We start from the raw sequence: 20,519 nt of genomic DNA on the forward strand, positions 1-20,519 counted from the left end.
TCATGTGTCTGCATTCTCTCAAAAAGCCCTGAAGGACAAAATCAGATAATACACTTTCAGGTCAGCCATGCTAATCAGCTGCCCTGAATTGTTTTGCTGCCACTGTGAGTAATGTGCTTTTGTTGGTGTGTTTGGCATCACAGGAAGCTGTGTTGTTTGGCTCACTGGTGGGAGCTGGTAGCTAAAGCTGTTACGCAGGGCTTTTCAGTGTGCTGGTCTTTAACAAAAACACGCTCCTTTAGGATTGAAGTTTAGGTTATTTTAATTGTTTTTGGTGGCCTCTGTCTTTTGTAGCTTATTCTGACTGTAATTCATCTAAAAGTTTTATTAGTATGCACTTGATTGTGCTTGAACATGTGGACTCATAGCTTTCCTGCAGAGTCTTTAGTATTCCTCAAATGTTTCACCTGCCCTACATCCAATTGGCCCTGCAAATTCGAACAGGCTTCCAACAGTTCTTGTTGCAAGATGGCCAAAAGGCTGGACTTATTGTATTCCCTTGTACAGACTCATCTAACAGTATGAGCTCAAGCGTGCATTCAAAATAAACGAACATCAGGCGATGTTTCCTGTCTTTTTGCTCCTTTTACTCTCAGGAAAAGAATGGGCTGGGTTGTTGTTCTAACGTTTGTCCTTTAAATGTAGCTCAGACATTCATGCATCCCAGAGAGGGTAACACAATCAGAGGAAACAGCAATTATATACCTCACCATCCTCTGCTCCCCCTTTTTCTTTACAGACACAAACAATGGCTGACCAAAGGTGGTCCAAAACAACTTTCAGCAGCTGTTTTCTAATATTTTTTCAAGCATCCGCTGGTCTGCAAACAATTTTGTCTGGTGGAATGGTCTAAGGTGGAGCGGTTAATAGAGGGAGTTGCAGAGCCAGAGTGGGAGGGTTTAGTTTGTAAGGCAGGATGGGGATATCCCTGGTCTCTCTGCCCATCTTCCCACTGTTAAAGCTAATGAGAATCCCAGCCTAGTGAATGGGATCTACAATAAGGAGAGAGGAACACTTTCTGCATTTTTTCTCTTCTCTTTTACTTCTATTAGATCCATTGATTTCCCACGCTCTCCAGTAGAATTTCTATTTTTGCCTCTTTTCCTAATTTTATTAACATGCAGTTGTATTTTTAATCGTAATAATAAATCAGTCTAGTCTTCCCAGCAGGCCTAGCCTCAAATTTAGCTCCTCAACCACTGCATGGCACATACTGTGTTAAGGTGGTGATTTGGCACCTACGGTGTAAAGTAGTCTGTGCTTTGTGGAGCTAAAACCTGTGTAATTATGCTGTTGTGCTACCTTAATAGGCAGATTGTAACGTTGTGCGAGATGTTGTGTGTTTGCGCAGACATTTTTACTTTCCTCACGAGAGAATGAAGCCGCGTGCTCGCTCACACTTTCATGCTGCACATCAGGCTGACTCAACAGCCTCCAGTCACACGTTTTCCTCTTGTGGGACGACCCTGTAAACAGGGTTAGTAGCAGCAGGCGTGTGAGGGCAGGGCTCTGCAGTGTGGTGTTAGACAGTGTCTCTTGGTAATTGTTTGTCATTCCTCATGTTGTTTTCCACTTGTATTGATTTCATACGTGCACGCTGTATCTTTTCTCAGCTTCCTCCCTTTCCTCCTCTCACCGCCCCCATCCCATCCCAAAGGCAGGATGTCCTGCAAAGTCGAAGACTACAACAAACACAGATGGCTGGGCTTTCCCCAGCATGGCATGAATCAAGTTCACCTGCATTTGTCTCATTATTGCAACTCACAACATTTGCAAGCCATCATTTTATTTTGTATATATAAAAAAAAAAACTACCGTAAAAGTAGGAAAACCCCTAACATTTTCTCCTTCCCCCGATGAGCTTCGAGTTCCCAGTGGAATTTTAATTAAGCCATCTTTAGCAAAAATCATGAACCTGTGTCCTTTGATAGGACATAGTTTCTGTAGAGTGGCAGGAGTTCATTAGAATTTCGCTTCTGACCATTTGGGACCATTGGCACAGATAAACCCCCCCCTCTCCTGTCCTTTTTTTACCCGTATCTGAGAGCTCTCTATTTATGCGGTTTCCCACTACCTTATACCCCCAATCCAACATTAGTGGTGCAATGCCAAGAATGGCGAGCAACATTGGAGCTATCCAGCCATACAGTTTGAGCCAGATGCGAGCTAAGATGAGGAAAACAAAAGACGTACGTAGATCAATTTGTCTGCAAGTGAATGCATCACAATAGAGCTGAACAGGGAGTTTGTTTTCCGTGTTGCCAGATTCAGTCACGGTTTTCCAGCCCAAAAGTCATTTAAAAACTGCCAGGTCCCACAAAAAAAAATAAAAAATAAAAAAATACCCAAAGAGTTAATCAGGAATTAATTCGCTGTAATTAGCAATAATCAATTACCATTTATTTATTACTTCCCATTTTGATTGAAAATCCAACTTTGAACTTTTTTCATTGATATTACATCCCCAATGTTGCTGCAAGTCAGAGCAAAACACAAAATAGTGGACTCCCATTGAACTTCATTAACGACCACAGAAGATCAAACGTAATTCGTGTGAGCGAATGTGCTCATGTATTTCGCTCAAACATTAAGATCATTCAGAAAAAAAGAAGTAAGGGTAAACACAAAAACGTATTATAGGTAATTTATGATCATGATCATACTGGAAATTTTACCTGCGTTTTTACTTTTAGTGAATTTAAGTGAAGTGAAATAAAAGCAAATATAAAACATGTTAAAAACCTGTTCTGGTGAATCCATTTTTTTTAAAGAGCCTATTGATAAAACATTCAAAACTAAATCAAGTATCAGCTGAGATAACTCCAACAACTATTTGGTCTTCCTAATTTTGTGCAACACCAACAGTGAAAATCCTCTCCCCCCAAAATATAATACAGTTATAAACAAATGATCGATTTTTTTCTTTATCACGAAAAGTGCAGCTGTTTTTCTCACTTCATATCTTTTCAGTGCAGCTTTATGTCTGATCTGAACACTAATTTAATGTAAAACAAACGTGAAATATATATTAACTATTAAATCGAAAGTGAGGACATGTAATAGAAAATGTCAACAATGTATTAAAACGTAATGAACCATTATATTATCAGCATACGCTGAGTAAACTAAAGGCACAAAATCAACCCAGTTTACATAGAATTGCACGATTTGCCGTGAGGTTTAGCTTGCAATCCTATGTAAGATTGCAAGAATTGCAAATGCAGCCTCACGGGAGGATCTGCCACTTGACTGCGCTCCGTGAACTGCTTCACCTCACAGTCTGTGCTGTAACTGAACAAGAAACATACAAAATACACAGATTTGAGTGAAAACAAGGATTAAATGATATATCAGTGCCTCCCCTGACTGCACGTCCCTGGTTGAAAAGCATTTTAAAGAGGACTAAAAACCGCCGAACCAATCCCAAACTGGCCCAAATTATGTAAACCTGCCAAAAGCAAATTTTGCCCGCAAATTCAGAACCAAACCCACCCAATTGGGCGAGAAACCGCTCAATCATGCAACACTGCAAATTGGATTAAAGAAATACTCGGAAATGCAGATTTAAGATTACATTTCTTATTGTATGTCCTCCATCATGAAAAAATACCACATACCAAGAACGAGCGAAAAACACAAAAAAGACAATTTTTATCAGGGTGGGTCTTTAAGACTTGATAAGTTAATTTGCTAGTTAAACTAAATACATTTCCCATCGAAGCAATTGTTAATAAGACAAACTGACAAGAAAATTCTTCTCCTAGCGGCCAAAACGACTTTGATTGGAACAGTCTCCTAGCAAAAAAAACCCCACTGAAAGGTTTTATACAAACGTAAAAGCTTCACATCCTTTCTCATCTATCATACATATTTATTGCATTTGACTCTTGTGTTAAGTTTCAAGAGCTCCTGAATTGTACTGTAAGGCAGAGAAGCAGTTAAGTCATCTGAACTCATCTGGTCCTGTTTTCTGTGACAACTGTCCTGTCATAGAGCATTTATTTTATTATCCTCTGATGAGCTACACTACAAAACAAAGTAAAGACACGTAAACCTAAAGCAAACCAAACAGTGCTTTTGATTTGTGTCAGATTCACTTTATGTTAGTTACTTGTTTTTTACGTGATCCAGCGAAGTCTTGGCTAGCAGTCAGATGTTTTCAGTTCATTTCCTTCATGCAGGGTGACTGTTAGCAGCTCCCATTAGTCAGGTTAGGATTAAACTGCTTTTTATCACAGTTTTCTTTTATTTCCTTTTCTGTTTGTCATCCCTTAATTAATAGATTCCACTAAACAGATGCCAGTAAATAACCTGAAGACAAATAGGCTAATATCCAGGATTTGGAAATGTGTGTGTCCAGGCTTTCTTTTCCTCTGTTTCCCATTCAACTAACTATTAGAGAATGAAGCCAAACTTTTGACTTCCTGCTGAAGAATTTTGTCCATTATTTCTGTCGGCCAGGAATTTTTCTATCCCTTCTGCCAAAGTCAAGATCTGAACGTGAGAAAGTCTTTTCCCAGAACCTGGAGTGAGGTCCTAGTTGAAGGGAGAGATTAAAGGCAGTTTTCCCAGCGCTTTCCAGCACTTTGTTTATTGTACTATTCATTCTGTGCGTCTTTCTAATTTGTTCGCAGTTATCTTAAGGCAGCTAGTGTCTGATATCCCGGCAAAGTCACACATGCAAACACGCATCCCTTTATCTTGTGTTGGTGTTTTAAAACCATTTCAACAGCTCCCTGGAGAAATGCACTTATTTGCATAGTCCGTCTGGAAAACATTTTCACTGCTCCGTTCCCAGGTTTGTCAAATGCTCAGTTGTAACCGGGAGGGGAGAGGATTGCGGATGTCTGAACATGCTGCAAGAAAAAAAGTTCCTGCAGGCATTCATCACCAGTCAAAGCGTGACTGGTAATTTAGCTGGCAGTCTATAAATCATAAATCACTATCAAAATTTAATCTATTATCCATATTTTGTTTATATAAACATGTATAATGAGTTGTCTGCTGTTTTGCACCCTTGCTGCATGTTAAATATTAAAGAGCAACATCCTTCTTCTATATAGGTCCATGTGGGATGCTGTCAGCCTGGTGATGCACTTAAGCTTCTCTCCAATGCCAGACTTCTGTTAATGTGACAATGTGATGCATCACCCTGCTTGATTAGATTGTCATTAATTGCTAACGCTTAAATGGTTTACATTTACATGTGTGCCATGCAGTTAAACTCAACAACCCTATAGTCTATAGCAAGTTAATAAGTGGAATGATATTGGATCTTTATAAGATCATACTTATTTTCTTACATAAAACAAAAAGTTTTTCAGAAAACAAGCATTTTTCATTTTTTTTGGTTTTCATATTTAAGTCAGGTCGGATTTGAGAAACAATTGTGGCATGTAGTACAGTCAACCATACCAAAACTACCTACCATACTTTTATCATAGTTGGGGCACCTTAAATCCTTTAAGTACATCACAACTGTGGCCGGATGATAGAAGGTTTATGGAGGTGGTCCATTGCTACTAAATAAAGTGTTAGGTTTAACTGTGGCATTAGTGTTGCAAATATAGGAGCTTATAATGTTTTAGGTTCAGAGGTTAGGGCCTTGGTATTGAATGGTAATCCTAGAGGATTACCACGGGAATCTGGTAAAAATCTGAGGAAATCCCGCAGCGGGACTCCCAGATCCTCCATTTGTATGGGTATTTTATCCTCTGATAGTGAGTGTACATGTGTTTACTGAGCAGAGTTTTAAACTTAATATGTGAATTAACTTGAAGAGATAAGTCAGAGTTATCCTTTCTAGAATCCAATGTATACGTTAAGTAATAAATATATATTATTTTGTTTCCTATTTTCCTGTTTTAGATGTACTGATTATCTTTTTTACACATTGTTTGTGTCTTTTAAGAGGGTTAACAGTGTCAGTCATCATTTTAGCTTGTGGGATTTCTTCTGAATGCTTCCTACAAATATGAACTCAGCAGGCCAAATTTCCCAAGAGGTGTAATCCATACACATCCCCATGTAAGATCTGATATCTTTCCATAAATCAGTTTTCTATCTGCAAGCCTTCTAATAGCCTTATGATAAAAACATTAAAATCTGCTTTTACTGCCCCCACCTATCAAAAAAAAAAAATTAAAATATGTTAACTCTGGCTGTTCCATGGTTTATCCACTTCCAACCTTCACATTTTGACTCTCCTTGAGGCCAAAACAGCCAAATGGAGGAAATTTAATACCTTTACTTGACGGGATTCCCTTTAGACGAAAGGGACTGGCGCCCACACTCACAGAGAGAAAAGGCACAGCTGCCAAAGGGCTCTCCCTGCAGATGAGCTGGGTCATTTTTCATTACCTTGGCTCAGTGTATCTGAGCATGTAGCACTGGAGCGCCATCATGATGAACCAAAGCTATAGCCTGATAAATCCCATCTGGACACCATGGGGGCAGCACAGACAGGCTGGAGGGCTGAGATCTTGGCCCAGTGGCTGTTTTTTTTATTCCACTGTTTGTCATTACCCTAAAACAGATCCAAGAGGAAGATGAAGAACAGTATGGTTGAGGTTCCACTGCGTTCTTTACAACACCTAATTTTTCTTTACTAAATATTTGATATTTTGTGTTTCCCTTCTGAATATCTGCACCTATATAGCAATCAAACATAAAGATCTTGCTCCATCAGTAACCTTAGAGGAAGTATGAGGTTGGTCGCTTTGGTAGTGAGCAGAAGGGGTTCCTCCTGTGTACAGTTTCAATACACATTTGGTAAAGTATTCCCTTGTTTTATGTTTGTGTTGTCATTTTGTCATTTGCCACATCGGCCTACCTTGTGGGGAAAGCCTTCGCCGCAGGTCTTTTAACTTGATTTTTCTGAGATGTTCTTGGGGTTTTTTTTGCTATGATTTCTGTGTGTTTTGTCACGGAAGGTCTACCTGGTAATGGCCTAGATTGCAGACAAACTGTGCATTAAAACGTTTTTAAAATGTTTGCAACTTAAGGGATGAAATGCACATACATATTTATGTGCATCTAGGAACAGTCCAGGACGATTTTTATGCCACTTTCCCAAAGAGGAAAGTCATTTGAAGAATAAAAGTCCTGGAGGTTCAGTCCTCTCAGGTGTTGGTTTGTGACAGTATGCCTAATTAACTTGGAGAACACACACAAATATTACCACACGTGCACATTCTCTACGGCCAAATCAGCAAAGAACAGAGAGGATTAATGTGTTTTGTATACCTTCTCCCCTGCAGTTCTGCTCCCAAGGGTGCATGTCTACTAGGGCAAAAGAACACATTAGAACTGGGACACCTACACTCATAGAGAAGTTTGAGCACAGCCCTGTTTAATATTCACCACGGTAGATGCTTTGCGTATTTGGTATTCCATCCAGTCGCAGGACAGTGTTTAGAGGCCACTAAGGTTCAAACGCTCTCCAGCACACAGTGCCCTTGAGTTTAAGACACAGACATTGTAAATGTGTGCATGCCTAATATCTGGTGTTTCTCTCTGGATTGCAAAAGAAAGTCAGAACAGGTGAGGGATTCATCAATCAGCTAGATGTAGTGGTGCGCCCTCAAACACACAGCCCCAGCGCACAATTGTCTACGGCCTGGTCAGCATTCATAAACCAAATACCTTACTCTTCATTACATTGCTTTTTACCAGCAGTATCAGTGAAGGCAGGGTCACTCAGGTCTTCAGTGATTTCTTACCATGTGAATTATAGATGAAGGGAGGAGGTGGAGGGGTAAAAGATCCTTCCCTTGTGAATGACTCACACCACCAATGACATCCTGGCAAATCGGCCCCCATTAGAACAAAGACTGTGTCTCATTGAGATAAAAATCATCAAGACATGACATCATTCGTACCTGTTTGTCCTGAAAGCCCCTGTTCTGTTCTTCTTGTCAGTTTGTCAGCACTTTAGCTGCCTCTCTTACCCTCATGAATTTATATTTACTACTCTTCCTTAAAAGCTGCTGCTTCTGCTAAATGACCATCCCTTTCTGCAAAAAGCATGGTGGCAGGTCAAATGGCTTCACTGTCCAAAGTTTCCCTTGTGCTGAAATGTCAGGACTGACCAGACATTATCAGAAAAGGGTAAATTAAAGTCGACAAATAGAAGAGGGTCACATTGAGTGAGCTATGATGATGACATGGTAAAGTACAACAGAAAGTATTAATGTAATTAGGCATGCATTATTCTCAATAAAAGAAAAAGTACATGAGTGTTGTGTTGACATACTCTCAAATGGACACACTGTGGAGCTGTATCGTTGCACTGTCGATAAAAGGCTTTTTACTGGCTGGATGTCGTCTCAGGAGACGGCTGCTGTGGTCTTGTTTGGAATCTTTCTCCTTTAAATATAACTGGAGGCTCTCTGTTTGTGAATTAGCATGTGGGTACATCTTTGTGACCCAGTTTTGTTTTTTATGTGCACATATCTTTTGCATCTTTGTAAGCAACAAAACACATCAATTAAAAATCAGAGAAAGCCATGGATGAAAGAAACTACCAGTAAAGTAAAAGAAGTAAAGAGCAAAGAAGACATTGAAGCAGGAGACATTTGTAATGATCTTTGACGGGTATAGAGTTAGTGTCATTTTTGTTTTGTGGATTTTTCAGTGCAACTTTTAGTTTTAATAGAATATATGTTCAAGTAACAGAGCAAAAAATCTAGTGGTATTTTCATTAGAACTTTAAGAAATAAGCAAAAAATAGGAGAATGTCACAATATTATACCCATAATAATTCTATTTGGCTTTAACAATGGAAACAATACCACTGTTCAGTCTTGTGTGACCTTCAACTTTTTTATTTGTCGTTGTTATTTCTAATTTTTTGTTTTTCAAAATAAAATTTCCTCTCGCTGCTATTTTCCTTCTTTGTTTTATTTTTTTCCATGTTAATTTTACATTTCATGGCAGTAAAAGTTAATACAATCGGCATAGTAAACAGAGGTATGTGGAAGACAGTGTCTTATTTTAGATTCACTTATTGGAAAAATAAAGCCAAGGCAGCTCATCATCCCTTGTACCAGTGGTCCCAAATATCTGTGGGATAGTTGGTACCGGGCCACAGAGGAAAAAAAAACACAACCTACACTTTTTCTGTTTTATTTGTCATTTGATTTTGAAAGAATTTTTATTTTGGAAAAATACTGGATTCTCCCCACCACATATGACTCATTCTTGATGCATGTCAAGTCGCTTGGTCATGTGTTTAAAAGATACATCCATAACATTCTTAAAGCGGCTGCGCCAACCTCTAAATTGAAACCTCCAAAGTAGCAAAGTTTAAAGGAAACAAAAATATTTAGAAAGTTTGTTTTTGCAAAAAAGAGTCAGTGAGAAAACAGAAGTAGAGCCTTCAACTTCAAAGAAAAAAAGATAGCAGCTACATTTAACAGACAAAAACCAGCTCTAAACCAAAAGTCTGTTCTCCAAATATGGATTCATTGTGACAGTTGCCACCACAGACCATGATAATAATGCATAAAATTTAGCGACTGGCTGTCTAATGTTACAAGGATGCAGCTAATAAAGTTATTCAAACGATGAATTCATTTTTATTAGAAAATACCAGTTTCAGAGACGTTTTATTTGTATCCATCGCACCTTAAAAGTTGGACGAGAATGAGGGCTGCTACATCCCATTTTAGTGGTTCCTATGAAATCTAGTGTACAAATACATTTGAAACCAGCTGCAGATATATTACACAGGATGAAAGCAAGCTTTAGTCTCAAGAGTTAAGGGAAACTGGAGGCTAAAAAAAAAATCTGAGACCCACTACAGCCTCATAGAGACCGGTCCATGAAAATATTGTTTGACATTAAAGCCATCCCTGGCCTGAAAAAGGTTGGGGACCACTGCACTACAGAACATCAGCTCACATCATACATTCCAAACACAACACCAAACTCTAATCCAGATTCTGTGACATTTCAGGAAAAACAAACCCTTAATTGATTAAACTCTTAGTTAAATAACATTCCATGGTAGGAATTCTGATTTTTTTCTAAATCCTCACAATACTTATAGCTTGAATTTATGATCCAAGTGTATAGCAAACCTTGGATCACACATAATACATTGTGATGTTTACAGTGTTGTAATGTATGTATGTACAGTACAAATATATTTTTCCCATTTTTTGTGGGTGGAAAAAAAGAAAGGCAGGACATTGTGTTTTGTAGTAAACTGAGAACAAAGGAGAGCTACTACAGAAATATCTCCACTTTTATTTTCATCTGTTTTTGAAGTGCCAGTATGTTTCTTATTTTAAAAGCTCCCTAACTGAAACCACATTTTATTCCCAAGTCATTCACGGCCAGCAAGGGTGGAGCTCACAGGCACACACTAAAATGGGCACACACACACACTCCGGCGCACCAGCACACACTTAACAGACATAACAGATCTCTCCTGGTCAGTCTTTCTCCAGACATTCCACATTCCCTGACCCTCCCTGCTCCGTTTAACCTCGCTACTATTAGAAATTTTAGATTGAGTAAAGAACAGGATTTGACTGAGCTTTTCTTTTTTAAGCATCTTATTGTGAAACTATAACATACTCTGTTGTAATTTAATCTGCACCATATGTGGACACTGTCACATTAAAACCTGCAGATGAGCCATAAAGCCCACTGAGATTTTATGATCTCAGCGTCATAAGTCATCATGTGTTGACTGTTGTCAGATGTTAGCTTGCTCAAAGTGCGACATGTTTGAAAAGGGGATGTTTATTTAGTCTCTGTAAATATAAGGGAGAACCAGACAATGGCAGTCAGAAGAGTGTGTGCGACCGGCTTGGCTCCCTACCGCAGTGTTCCAGTCATCTTGCTTTAATTAACCCGCAAATTGGGTTTATGTGATGCAGCGCCAATATGTTACCTTTTTCAAGCTCAGACCATGAACCCTGTTTGCTTGTCCAGACTTAAAAACTTAAATCCCACACCCTCCAGTGGTAATAATATCTCATGCATACAGATCTTTCCACTTCAGACCAAAAATAGAAATCCAGCAAATCAGCACCTCATTACAGCCGACTATTTACTGGTTAGAAGAGTTCTTTCCTGTTTGAAGGCTCTCAAGCCCTACATGTCTATTTCTCACATTTAGGCACTTGCAAAATTCTAGACTATTGACAATTTAGTACAGCAAATAGGGGTCATGAATGTTGGATATTAAAGGTTTGTTTGATTATTTTTTCAGTCTTTTAATCTCTGTCTCAGTTCATGAATCTGCCTCCTCTGGCACAGCCTTCTGTCTCAAACAAGGGCTGTTTTCAAAATCTCAGCTTAAGTCTTAATTATGACACGCTTAGCAGTTTTTTTGTATCTTTCCTGAAGTTAAAGCTGGCTTTACTCCCCGTTCCCAACTGCTTGACTTTTTTTTTTGTTTGTTTTTTTCCTTTTCTCCTTCTCATGCATCCTGCCAACAACAGGATCCTTGTGACAGAAAACTGAGGAAGTTACCCATAAAAGAAAGATGTATTTGAAATCAAGGGCTTGGCTGTGTATATTAAAGCCAAAGAAAGAGTCATCTGGAGATGTTTAAGTTGGACAGGCCAGTTTCCGGTGTCTGGATCGGGCCAAAAATATCCAGAAACAGAAAGATCCGGCTGCAGGAGAAAAGGATACACCTCCTCATTTCTCATGTGAGCATTTGCAAATGAAGCTGAGTTTGGGGATTGCAGAACATTCCAACAGCAAAAAAGCCTAAAACATTGAATTTAACTTAAAGTCCCACTCCGATCATCTTTTGATCCATTGTAAAAGCCTTCTTATTAGTCTTTTAATTATGATTATGCCATTTTTAATAATAATAATAATTGATACTTTATTTATCCCACAATGGGGAAATTCTTCTCCGCATTTTGACCCATCCCCTGGGGGGAGTGGATTGATCCGCCAACCCTTCGGTTGTTGGATGACCTGCTCTACCACCTGAGCTAAACTGCAGCCCTAATATAGCCAATTTAAAAAAAAGTGTCATATTCTAGGACATAGTTTCTGCAGAGGATAGATAGATAGATAGATAGATAGATAGATAGATAGATAGATAGATAGACAGACAGACAGACAGACAGACAGACAGACAGACAGACAGACAGACAGACAGACAGACAGACAGACAGACAGACAGACAGACAGACAGACAGACAGACAGACAGACAGACAGACAGACAGACAGACAGACAGACAGATAGATAGATAGATAGATAGAATTAATATTACATTAGAAATTCACCTCTGAGTTGTGGGTGGGATTGTTAGAGTGTAGTATGCCTGACTCCACTTCCCATCATCCCTTTGTTTACTCCCTCTCCGGCTAGGTTACAGCCCCTCACATCCCCAACCTAACATTACCGGTTCAACAAAAATGGTGAACAGTATTGGCGCAATAGGATCCAGCCATACAGTTTTCTGCCAGATACCAGCTCCAATGAGGAAAACAAAGATGAACATGGTTCTAGTCATCTATGAGCTGATGCATTAACATCAGCAACAACTTTTTTTACAACACAAACTAGCAAGTGTTGCTGATGCTGCATGCTTTACATGCAACCTCACAATGTTTGTTGATATAATAAACAATAAACAATAAACTAGCTGAGTCATTCAGACGTTTTGGAGTTACCAATGATCTCATTTATGCTTCAGAGTAGTATCAGTAGTATGACACCATACCAGTGTTTATGGCTTATGTTTATGTTGTGCAAACCGTTTTTTTTTTCTTCTTTTTTTAAAACCTTCTGGTTTAAGCAGCTGCTGTTCTTGACGTAAACGATTAATGACAAGCACCTAATGTAGGTCAATAAAAACCCTCAACCTATGTGGGTGAAAGGCCAGAACTCAAGGATAATCTGAAAAAACTCCTGTCACTTTAATGTCTTCTTTTTTAATCCCATCATTCATAACATTAAAAGAGATTTCTTCACGGCAAACAGAGAAGTGGGGGTCATTTCTTTCTGCTGTAAAACGCTTGTTTCATGTGGATGAGTGTGAAATGCATTCTGTTTGGGTGTAGGCATGCGCTCGTGCACACACAGCCACAGAGGTCTGCAGTTTCTCATGACTGGGATCCGCTGCAGAGAATTTCCCCTCGTCTCCTCCTCTGTCCCCGCCCCCACATCTTGCCTCCATTATCCCGAGCAACTAGGCTGCCTGAGGAATAAACATACCTGGAAAAAACTGATTTCAAGTCGTAGCAGCCATACCGGTCGTCCGTCCCACCACCCCCCTGCTCGGTGACCGTTGGTACGGTCTGAGCTAACCGCACGTTCCCTGACTGTTGGTGCCGGTAGAAAAAACGGGGTGAGGGTGGGGGGGAGTCGACCGACGCTGGAAGCGCGAGGCGCTGTTTTCCGTAGGAGGGATGAGGAACGAACCAGAGCTTGGCGCCTAGCTATCAAAAGAATTGGCTGGAATGACAACGATATAGAACCGGCATAACACCGGACATATACATAGCTGTCGTTTTGGGGGAGAAGGTTGTTACTGTCGCCAACTAATGGTTCCAAACATGGATGCTGATGTGCCTCCTCCTTTGAGCCGGTCAGGAAAACGGGTGTTCTTTGATGATTTCGTGGCAGGAACACGACTCGTCTCCTTTTGGGATTAACATTCCTGCCTTTTTAGCCGCAAATCGGTGCCAGTGTCTTTGAGGAAGCCGTTGACGGAGCCTTCTCTGGCAAGGTACTGACCAAAGCATCACCAGGAACTGTCTGTTTGTTTGTGAATGCATGTAATGGTGTCAGCTGCAGCAAAAAGAAGGAAAAAAGCGATTAGTTTTACATGTTTGTCTCTATTTGACCTAGCATGAATGCTAACTAATCAAAACTCTATAATTGTTAGTGAATATTAAATCACAAAGTGTAGTTTGGACCACCATATATGCGTTTTTAACCTGAGATCTACCCTCTGTGTTATTACTCAAATAAACCCTGTGTGAGTAATAAAAGACTCCTGATACCTAAAAGAACATTTAACATGGTGATCTATCAGATTTCTATTTGCCTGGCAATGCAACAATAAGTTGAATGAATTATTCATCCTTGAGTTTATTGAATCTACTGTTCAGAGAGACCTAATCACATTTGCTTTTCACAACAAGTTGAAGCTCACTTGAACGCACCAAATGCAGCAAACCTAACTGAATGTGGGAAACTAATAAGTGCCAGTTTCCATTGCAGATTTAGCTTTCTTATAAAAACAAAAAATCAGAGCACTGATTTGTTACCTTGACATCAAGGTTAGCTGAATTCCAAGGGACTCAAAGCTGATTGGCAGTAGGAGGATGCTCCTGTGAGAATGAGTCTGCATTGCAGTTTATAGGGTTCTGCAGGTAATATTTTCAGTCATTTGCACTGCAAGTTTTCAAACTCAGATACCTTTGTTAGCAAACATTTAATATGGTTTAAATGCTTGTTGTCCCCCCTGACTGTGCTGAAAAATAAGGGTTGTCCCTATTGCTGTATCCCACGAATAATTGGAAAGATTTGTAAGCAAGAAAGTGGTATGGAGCACAGTGCAATGTTAAATAAAGAAATATATGAGTGTAGGAGTAGCTGTCTGATGCACAGGTGCAGCCAAGCTAAACACACAAGCCGCAGAAGATCAATAGCAAGTGGGAGGGCTACCCCAAACCTGCTGAGTTGCCAAAGCCACACCCACACACATATGCATGTGTTGGCACAAACAGCCATTCAGAGGAGTTCTCACTGAGACGAGTGCTGAGGCATACATGTGTCACTTCTTAACTGCTTCTTCTTTTATGATGTCCTCACCTGCTTGTGATGTTTCCCTCTCATGTTAATGCAAGCTTACAGAAATAGTGGGACAGTAGTCAAGCAGGGGTTAATTTAAATGTGCAGCCGGCATACCCTTGTTTAATTCTAGTAGCCTAAGGTGGTGATAAAGTTATGGTTTACAAACCGGTTTTCCTGTGTTTATGTTTATGGTTGACATCTTGGAAAGCGTTATACTTGATTTACAATAAGTATCCATCCACTTTTCCTTTTTTTGAATCCTACAACTTTTCTCTGCATTGTTTTTTTCACCCCTGAACTTGTATTTTTTTTTTTTTACATATAAGGCAGGTATTAGAGGACTGAGTGTCTTCAGTGTTCCCTAGTCCTTGATCCTGTCAGAATTGAGAGAAACTCCAAATAAACTGAAATACAGCAGAGTATTAACACATACTAACAGAGTCAACACTCTTTTACAAGTGTATTGTACTTTTTTTCTTTTTTTTACTATTTACACCTCAGTTACATTTTTGTTACCATAGTTAGGTCTGTATGGATAACATCTGACTTCTTCTTTCATTGCACCTGCTCCGGTATGTTCATTTGAACTTGGCACACATGCTATTTCGTCTTTTTGCTCTAATGTTCAGCATCTTATGTCAAGACTACCATGAACGGATTTCTTGTCGACCCTACTAAGCTACAGTTTTTCTTACTGTTAGGGCTACAACTGTTAGAGAATGGGTTTGCTGCTCTTAAGAGGACTGCTGGAAAAGTTAGAGAGGGAGATGGAGCTGGAGGCTGTTGGCTCGCTGTGTGTAACTTACAAAACCCTGCTAGGACTTCAGTGAAATATCACACAGAGGGGGAAAAGCCATCTCTTTGAGTATGGCAAACTAAACCTGTTGATGTATTTTTGAGTACATGCAACATAGTTTAGACTTTAAAAACATAGTTTTTGTTAAAAAAAGGCAACAGAGTTTTATTTGAATGTTTCTACATTGTTTTAAATGCAAAAGTACTCAATATATTTTCTGTCTTTCAGATGACAGAGGGAAGGCGATGTCAGGTCCATCTTTTGGATGACAGGAAGCTGGAACTCCTTGTACAGGTGAGTGTTTTGTTTGTCTCTTTCCACGCCTTCTGCCGTGTCATTTTATAGCTTATTTTCTAAACAAATGAGAGATCCTGCCACTTTATTGACTTAAGACACTCGATATCTGCTAGCAAAGAGAGATTTTGGCCAGTTGTTTGTGGCTTGGCACTTTCTCAATCCTCACCTAATCTTGTCATTCCTGTTATAGCCACTCATCGTCACAGAGATTTTTAGACATAGTGGCTTCTAAATATAAGTCTTTAGACATACGTTTCAGAGCTTTACATCTTCACTGAAAATCTTTAAGAATCAATTTAAAACCAGCACCCAAAAAAGAAGACTATATCTTCATCGTCTGCTAAAGTCTTTGACCTTCTCACTTTGAGATTTATTCTGTAGCTATCCTTTGTTCGAGTATTTTCATCTGACTGCTTTGCTAGATTGTCTGAAGCATATTTTTTTTAAGCTTCACCCACTGTGGGTCTGAGAATATTACCTGGATCCTGCAGAGAGGTAAAAAGACAAGAGACAATAATTGGCCTGGAACTGGAGAAGAAGAGCAGGACCGGCAGAGAAACTCAAGAGGCTTAGAGGAAGAGAGAGAAGGGAGATGCTCAGGAACGGAGAGACAGGAGATGACATTGAAGGGAGAGAAGAAAAATGAAGGGGGGGAGCAAGGATAGGTCTGCTGACTTCCTGATTTGATTACGCTGCCAGAGATTATTTTCACTTCAAATTGGTACTTGTTTTTGCCACTCTTTCACGTACAGTCTCTGTCTTTTCCTCTCCATGTCGTCTTTGCTCATGCATTTTCCTGCTTCCTGTTGATGAATTTCTGCACATAGTACTGCAGGATCTGCTGGTCTTTTGATTCATGGTTGCTAATGCTCTTTTTTTTATCTCAATTTAAGAAGTAAAGAGAAAATAAAAAGAAAACAAGGTTACTTCTTTTTAACTTTAATTTAAGTTTATGCAAATAAATGTATGACTTGTGTGCAATGGGTATGTATGGGTTACAGCAATATAAATGTATAAAAAGTATAAAGAGTCTGAAATGTGAATATTTTGCTACGAGCAGCTGTTACAGTCTAAATAGAAAAGGCAAGATACGGTTGTGTTTTTTTCTTCTTTTCCTTCCATCTGTGGAGCAAATGTTTTGTAGGTCACTGAATTGTTATGGGGGCCATAGAGAATTACATTGTTTTTCACTCAACTAAGAAGGCAAGCACTCACCCCATTTGCAAAAACAAAACCATTATTTATTATGTGTTCACATAACATACATTTTTTTGAAGAAGGAAGAAATCCTCACTTTCTAAATGGCTTTTACATATCCTGCTTTGTCCTCTGGTTTAATCTGGACAAGCAAGCCAGCTGGGCCTTTTTGAGCGACTGCTCAGTCCCACAGGTGTCATTCACCTCAGCGCTCTACCTTATCCCCTTTGTTCACCGATGACATGTCCTTTATAGTTTGACTTTATGTAGAGAATGAAACACAACAGTAAGCACTGAAGGGATCTCCAACAAATTGACCAAGTCATACAGATTGGACTGAACACAGACAGACCTTAAGAAGCTTAATGATTGATGAATACATGCTTGAGATCATCACTATAACACAGCTTTGTGCTGTGTAGACTGCCATGATACGTTAATTGTTGCCCCATTAAATTTGAGAAATTCTTGAAGCACCAAGGGCCTGTTTTGCCATACACAAAGATGCGACTGTCAGTTTAATGAGCCTCTTTTGCACGTTCATTACCAGTCTGGGGATAAGCTATACTGTGCGTCTCCCAGCCCCTTCCCCTGTAATTCTCACTCAGTTAATTATCTGTGCTGCTGAGCAGCAATGGGTTAAATGTCTGTGAAAAGCAATGTTGTCTAAGCTTGCAGAGAGCTGTACCATCTAATGAATGTGTTGTGTTTGCTGTCTTTATGAGTGTATGCATGTGTTTGTGTGCATGCCATTGTTCAGTCCCTGTGTCTGTCCCATTTAATTAATCGCACAGTTGCAGTTCTTTGGGAAAGTGGTGATTATGTTTACATTATTGCCAATGAAGTTCTAAAATGACCAAAAAAAATCCTATTTCCATATTGTTTGCCACACTTTAAAAGAAATAACTGACAGTCAAAATTGATTTCATTTAGTTTTTTTTTTAACTTTATTTTTATTACATGAAAACAAACCACAATAACAAGGGTCAATTCTAGGTGCTTCTTCTGTCTATTTGTTGTAAAGTGTCCATTTTTTTCCACTTTCGGTGTAATTATGCCTCTTGCAGTCTTAGCCTGTATGTTATTTTTTCCGTTGAATAGATGTCAATAATTGTTGAAGTCCATTGCTCCTTTGATGGGATCGACGTAGTGCCCCAGTTCCTGGTCAATGTTTTTTTAGCAGCTAGTGACATAACTTTAAATAAGTATTTGTCACTTTGGTGGACAGAGTTTCCTGAGAACATGTACAAATAAAACAGTTCTGGTTCCAGAGAAATTGTAAATCCCAGCACTTTGCATGTGATATCACACACCATCTTCCAAAATCCTGTTACATGCAAACATTTCCATAATACATGAGAATGGTCTACATTTACTTCTCCACTAGACCTGGGTGAAAAATCGATTGAATGAATTAATTCAAAATTTTTTTTACAGGGGATTTAAAAAATAACTAAATCAATTTTTGTGGAAATGCGCATTTTTGGCTCCCCAGAGCTTCCGTAGCGTTAGTTTCACACGGCGGTATGTCAAGCGACAAACAACAACATCATAGCACACACGTGACAGTTAGCGACAGCATGGCTACCGGTGAGAGTAGGAAGTTAGTTCCCAAGAAAGGAATAAAATCATCTGTTGTTTAGAACTGGTTTGGGTTTGCTGCCACAGACTTGGAGGAAGAGACCCCACGCTGCAACATAAAGCCCATCGCAGTCAAAGGCAGCAGCATCACAAACCTATTCCAACACCTGGGGAAAACCTTTTATTACTGTTGTCATTCATTCCGTAACACCAAACATGAACGAACGCACACTCTCACACACTCTCGTGTGGCACGCGCTCATTCCTCTTACACACGCAGTGTGCTGACACACATACACATAGTCATTCTGCAACACCTATATAGTTAATTGTTAGTAGTTAGTTGTTACTGTTATTTGTTAATAAAGAATACTGCATTGCAATTATTACTTGTACTGGAATTCATTTGCGACGCGGCCGCCGGAAGATTTTGTGTTCGGCGGCAGCGGTGGTGGTGGTGGGGGGGTGACAGCAACTCCTGCTGCTTCATCAGCGCGGTGATCAAAAATCCCACAGCGTCACAGCTGTAGTTTATATCTTGTGGGACACAAAGAAAATGCGACTTCTCCAGTACTAATAGCAGAACCGTTGAGGTCAGGGGCACGGTGGAGGACAATCACAGAAGCGGTCGTTTTGCATACAGCCAAAGACATGGTACCCATATATACCTTGGAGAAGACGGGGTTTATTAATTTAATTAAAACCTTAGACCCCAGATATGAGCTGCATTGTTAATCCTTTAGAAAATGGTGCTACTCTGAAGGTGAATGTTTGTCTCCTTTTAGGTGTTGCTACGACAAGTTCTCAAAACTCTCCAGCTGTCCGTCCTTTTCTAATAAGCACCATGCTGTTATTCCTTTTGTAGTCCAATATTTAAAAGTTGGATCATATTCTGCTGGTTTAAATTGCCTACCGTATGCTACCCATTTTATTTTTTTGCACTATTTAAGATTTTGTATTTTTGCAGGAGTTTGAACCATATAGTTAGTGTATAATTCCATTTAGGTTTTGGTTTGATTGTTGTATTTTTGTTGCATTGAATAGTGACAGCTGTACCTTTTTCCCATGTTTGTTTCTTTTGCACAGTACAAGAGGAATGCACTAACTGACAACTTGTTCCATCTTGTGAATCAGCTGCAGTCCATACTTGTGTGTGGTGTTATTGTCATTTGTAGAGAAAGCAGAATTCAACTGTAATGCTAAGGCTGCCTTTAGGCTGAATTTAAGCACAAATCACTGCAGTAGTAAGACAAAGAGCTAAGACAACTTAAAGCGAGTTCTGTTCATCTTGTTTGTTATTCTTAGTCATGGCCTCTTGATGTTCATCGATTTATCATGGTTTCAATTGTTTTTCTCCATACAATTTTTCCTTCTTTACTCTGTGTTCCTCTTTGGTTCCAGTCCCCACACATGTTGGTTCTTACAACCTCCCCCCCTTTTTGTGTCTCTCCATTTGTGTTGTTACCAGGTAGTATGGTAATGGTAATGGGATGCTAACCATGGATATTTCCCAGACTGAACCAAAACAGGAATTACAGTAAAGCCCATAAAGACAGTCCATATTCAGAGCTACGGGCTCTTTAAGCCAGAGGGTTTGCTGTTGATCTTTATAGCTCTTTCTCACATGAAACATCAGTGCCTTTCATGCTCTGGATAGAGGTACTAATTTTCACAGAGTCATCAAAAGTCAGATTTAAGCCATTGCCTGTATAAGAGGACTGAACTTAGTGACCCCCCTCACTGTTTGGAGCGTGCAAGTACCTGTTAAATTCAACTTAAACTTGCATTTCTGAGTATTTCTTTATTCAAATCGTTGTGTGTCAGGAACAGAAGCAAAAATGCAGTTGGAAAAAGCTCTAAACATT

General features: G+C 39.4%; 1 protein-coding gene across 7 annotated transcripts in view; it reads left to right on the top strand.

The window, feature by feature from the left end:
• Window positions 1–20,519, top strand: part of frmd4a (FERM domain containing 4A) — an 83,855-nt gene that overhangs the window by 37,880 nt on the left and 25,456 nt on the right. For 6 of the 7 annotated variants that reach the window (XM_011476222.3, XM_011476218.3, XM_011476224.3 and 3 more), the window contains exon 2: window positions 15,808–15,873. In XM_011476222.3, coding sequence (XP_011474524.1) covers window positions 15,808–15,873 — 66 coding nt within the window. Of the gene's footprint in view, window positions 1–13,215; window positions 13,711–15,807; window positions 15,874–20,519 lie in introns of those variants that run through there. The other variant, XM_011476223.3, reaches the window with a different exon arrangement.

This window comes from Oryzias latipes, chromosome 6 (assembly GCF_002234675.1).
Source record: "Oryzias latipes chromosome 6, ASM223467v1".
NCBI classification, from domain to species: domain Eukaryota; kingdom Metazoa; phylum Chordata; class Actinopteri; order Beloniformes; family Adrianichthyidae; genus Oryzias; species Oryzias latipes.